Raw genomic sequence first — 2,879 nt, 5'->3', positions numbered from 1 at the left:
ATAGCCATCGAGGATGTCGTTGACTTCATCAAAACTCCCATCAAACCTTCGATCTTTGCTGATAACCTGTTGATTATGTGTCGTGGACATAACTCAGATACTTCAACAAAGCTTATACAAAGTTGCATAGACAAATTAGTAGATTGGTCGAAAACTTCAGGATTCATCTTCTCACAAACAAAGACTGAGGTAATGAAATTCTCGAGAAGACGCTTTAAGATATGCAACTTAAAATTGAGGAATAAACCAATCCCAACTGTGAAACATCATACCTTCCTCGGAGTTATCTTTGACACCAGACTCACGTGGCATGAACATATAAGACAGTTGAAGTCCGATTGTATGAGGCGACTAATATAATGAAGTTATTAGCTAATAACTACTGGGGCGCCGATGAAAACACCCTCCTGACAATATACAGAACACTCATACGATCAAAACTAGACTACGGTTCCATAGTATACTCAACAGCTAGCAAGACCTTATTGGCTAAACTGGATGTCATACAAAACACAGCCATTAGATTAGCGACAGGTGCATATATAACAAGCCCCTCGGAAAGTTTGTGCAGAGAAGCGGGTGAATTACCCCTTAAATTCAGAAGACTCATGCTACAGTCAACATATGCCGCTCGAATATCAGCTGATACAAATAACCCTACCCGACATCAACTCTACAGGCCAAGGTACAGTGAAACCTATACAAATCAACCAAACTTGAGACAACCACTTTACCACTTACTCAACCATAATCTTCTGGAGACCAATTTCCCAAAGAGCCTTCCTTACAGGAACACAAGATCCCCACCCTGGACAATGAATAGTCCAGTTATTGATACTTCCTTGAAAGCTTTCAATAAGGATGAAACACATTGTGATATCATAAGGAACCACTTCAAAGATCGAATATCCCACTACAAGAAGGAAGAAATTATTTTCACAGATGCATCGAAGTCTGCCAGAGGAACAGGATGTGCGTTCCTCACAGCGAGCTCAGAAAAAAGGTTCAAACTCCCTAAAGATTGTAGCATATTCACAGCTGAATTATTTGCAATTAAAAAAGCTTTAGAGTGTATAGCAGAACTGGGAACATCTCATCCCATTATAATTACAGACTCTCACAGTTCACTGCATGCCATCCAAAGGACCTATAAAGACAATACGATTGTAAATGACATTACAGACCTCATCTGTTCCATCCAAGATAATAATAAATCATTGACATTGATGTGGATTCCTTCCCACTGCGGAATTGACGGTAACGAGATGGTGGATGCAGCAGCAAAGGAAGCTATTATAGATGGTCACTATACAGAAGTACTGACTAACTACGATCTAAGTAACCTCTGCAAAAATAAAGTTAAAGACAAGTGGAAATCAGTCTGGCAATCGAAAAGCTCAAAGCTTGCACTGATAGATCCCACAATTCACACAAAGCCACCAATTACTCAACTACGTCAAGACCTGGTAGTACTCAGAAGACTCAGAATTGGCCATACAAGAGAAACACACCAATATTTGCTCAGACAAGAATCTCCTCCATGGTGCCAAAGTTGCAATTCACAACTCACCACGCGTCATATGATCATAGAATGCCAACTATTTGATGCTCATAGAAAACTGCACAATGTCAGCACCAAAGTGGAAGAAGCCCTCAACATCAACTCGCCAGCATGCCTGAACACAATTTCTTTCATTAAGGACACCAAATTTATAATCTAATCATTTTAAATGTATAATACAGTAACATGTATATAATACTACACATAGTGTACCCCTAATCGAACTGTAACCGCTAATGACCTTGTTGTCGAAGCGGCAATAAATAAATAAAACCCTAAAGTCCAGGAGCAGAGTACGCCAATTACGACGCAATGCAATGGGCAGCAGTTTGAGAGCAACTCTGAACTGGCTAACGTGGTCACATTTTTTCAAGTAATACACTAATTTAATACAACACAAGGACCCTGTGGTAACTTGAAGAGGGGCTGAAGAACATTTTCGGACTTTTTTCGGTTTTTTGCTTATAACATTGAACTTAATTAGTTTTCGATCAAAACGCTCACTTTCAAAGTTGTAGATAATTGAATTCCTTATAATTTTGTTTCCCGAAACTTTTTTCTACACCTTATATCAACCGAGAGACAGCCAATCAAAATTAGAGAAATTTTCTCAAAATGTCAAAAATTGGCAAAATACGATTTTGACCCTCAAACTAACAATTACCAACCGTTCTATGGTAATTATAGAAACTACTCATCAATCTCGATATATTGAAACATAGGGAGCAGGAAGGGGAAGGTAGCTTCGACTTAAAGCCTATGTTTAGGTGAATTGTAGATATTTCAATATTATCGTGGCATGTTATCACCTTACTGTAAATTCCTATCAACCCATTATTATTTTGAACCTGAATAATCAGATCAACTGGGTAAAATCAATGAACAATAATCAAGAATTAATAAATAATAACCAAAAATTAATTGTATATAATCCGAAAAAAGTACAGAAAAGTGGTGTTCTTAGGCCCTACCCTAATTAGCACAGGTCCCTAGTGTTGGATAACTCGACAGAGTTATTCCACAACACCCCCGAACAATCTGTAGAAGTTTCATCAAGTTCTGAATTTTTACCACATTTTTTGCTTTGACTACTGGAATATAAATTGGATCTCAAAGAATTTAATGACCTTCAACTTTAAAAATGAACGTTTTGATAAAAAACTACTTAGTTTAGAGGTTATGGTTATGAATTCTATTGGTATTAGGTCATTCAGTGTTAAAAACGTGAGCGTGAATAAGGGAATTGACCTAAATTTCTTTAATGTTCTTTATTCTTCTGCTAAGCTTTCGAAATATTTTATTCTATCATCAGGGCTAC

General features: G+C 37.4%; 1 protein-coding gene across 1 annotated transcript; it reads left to right on the top strand.

Moving 5' to 3' along the window:
- Positions 1-359: 359 nt before the first annotated feature.
- LOC123675338 lies at positions 360-1,721 on the top strand. The gene has a single exon (XM_045610687.1). The coding sequence runs from the start codon at positions 360-362 to the stop codon at positions 1,719-1,721; it is 1,362 nt and encodes a 453-aa protein (XP_045466643.1).
- Positions 1,722-2,879: the final 1,158 nt, after the last annotated feature.

This window comes from Harmonia axyridis, chromosome 3 (genome assembly GCF_914767665.1).
Source record: "Harmonia axyridis chromosome 3, icHarAxyr1.1, whole genome shotgun sequence".
NCBI classification, from domain to species: Eukaryota; Metazoa; Arthropoda; class Insecta; order Coleoptera; family Coccinellidae; genus Harmonia; species Harmonia axyridis.
Note: the sequence above shows the minus strand (reverse complement) of the source record. Positions and strands in the feature narration are given on the sequence as shown.

Bases quoted from the DNA above. Each gene is read 5' to 3' on its own strand.
- LOC123675338 (XM_045610687.1), top strand. From the start codon at position 360: ATGAAGTTATTAGCTAATAACTACTGGGGCGCCGATGAAAACACCCTC.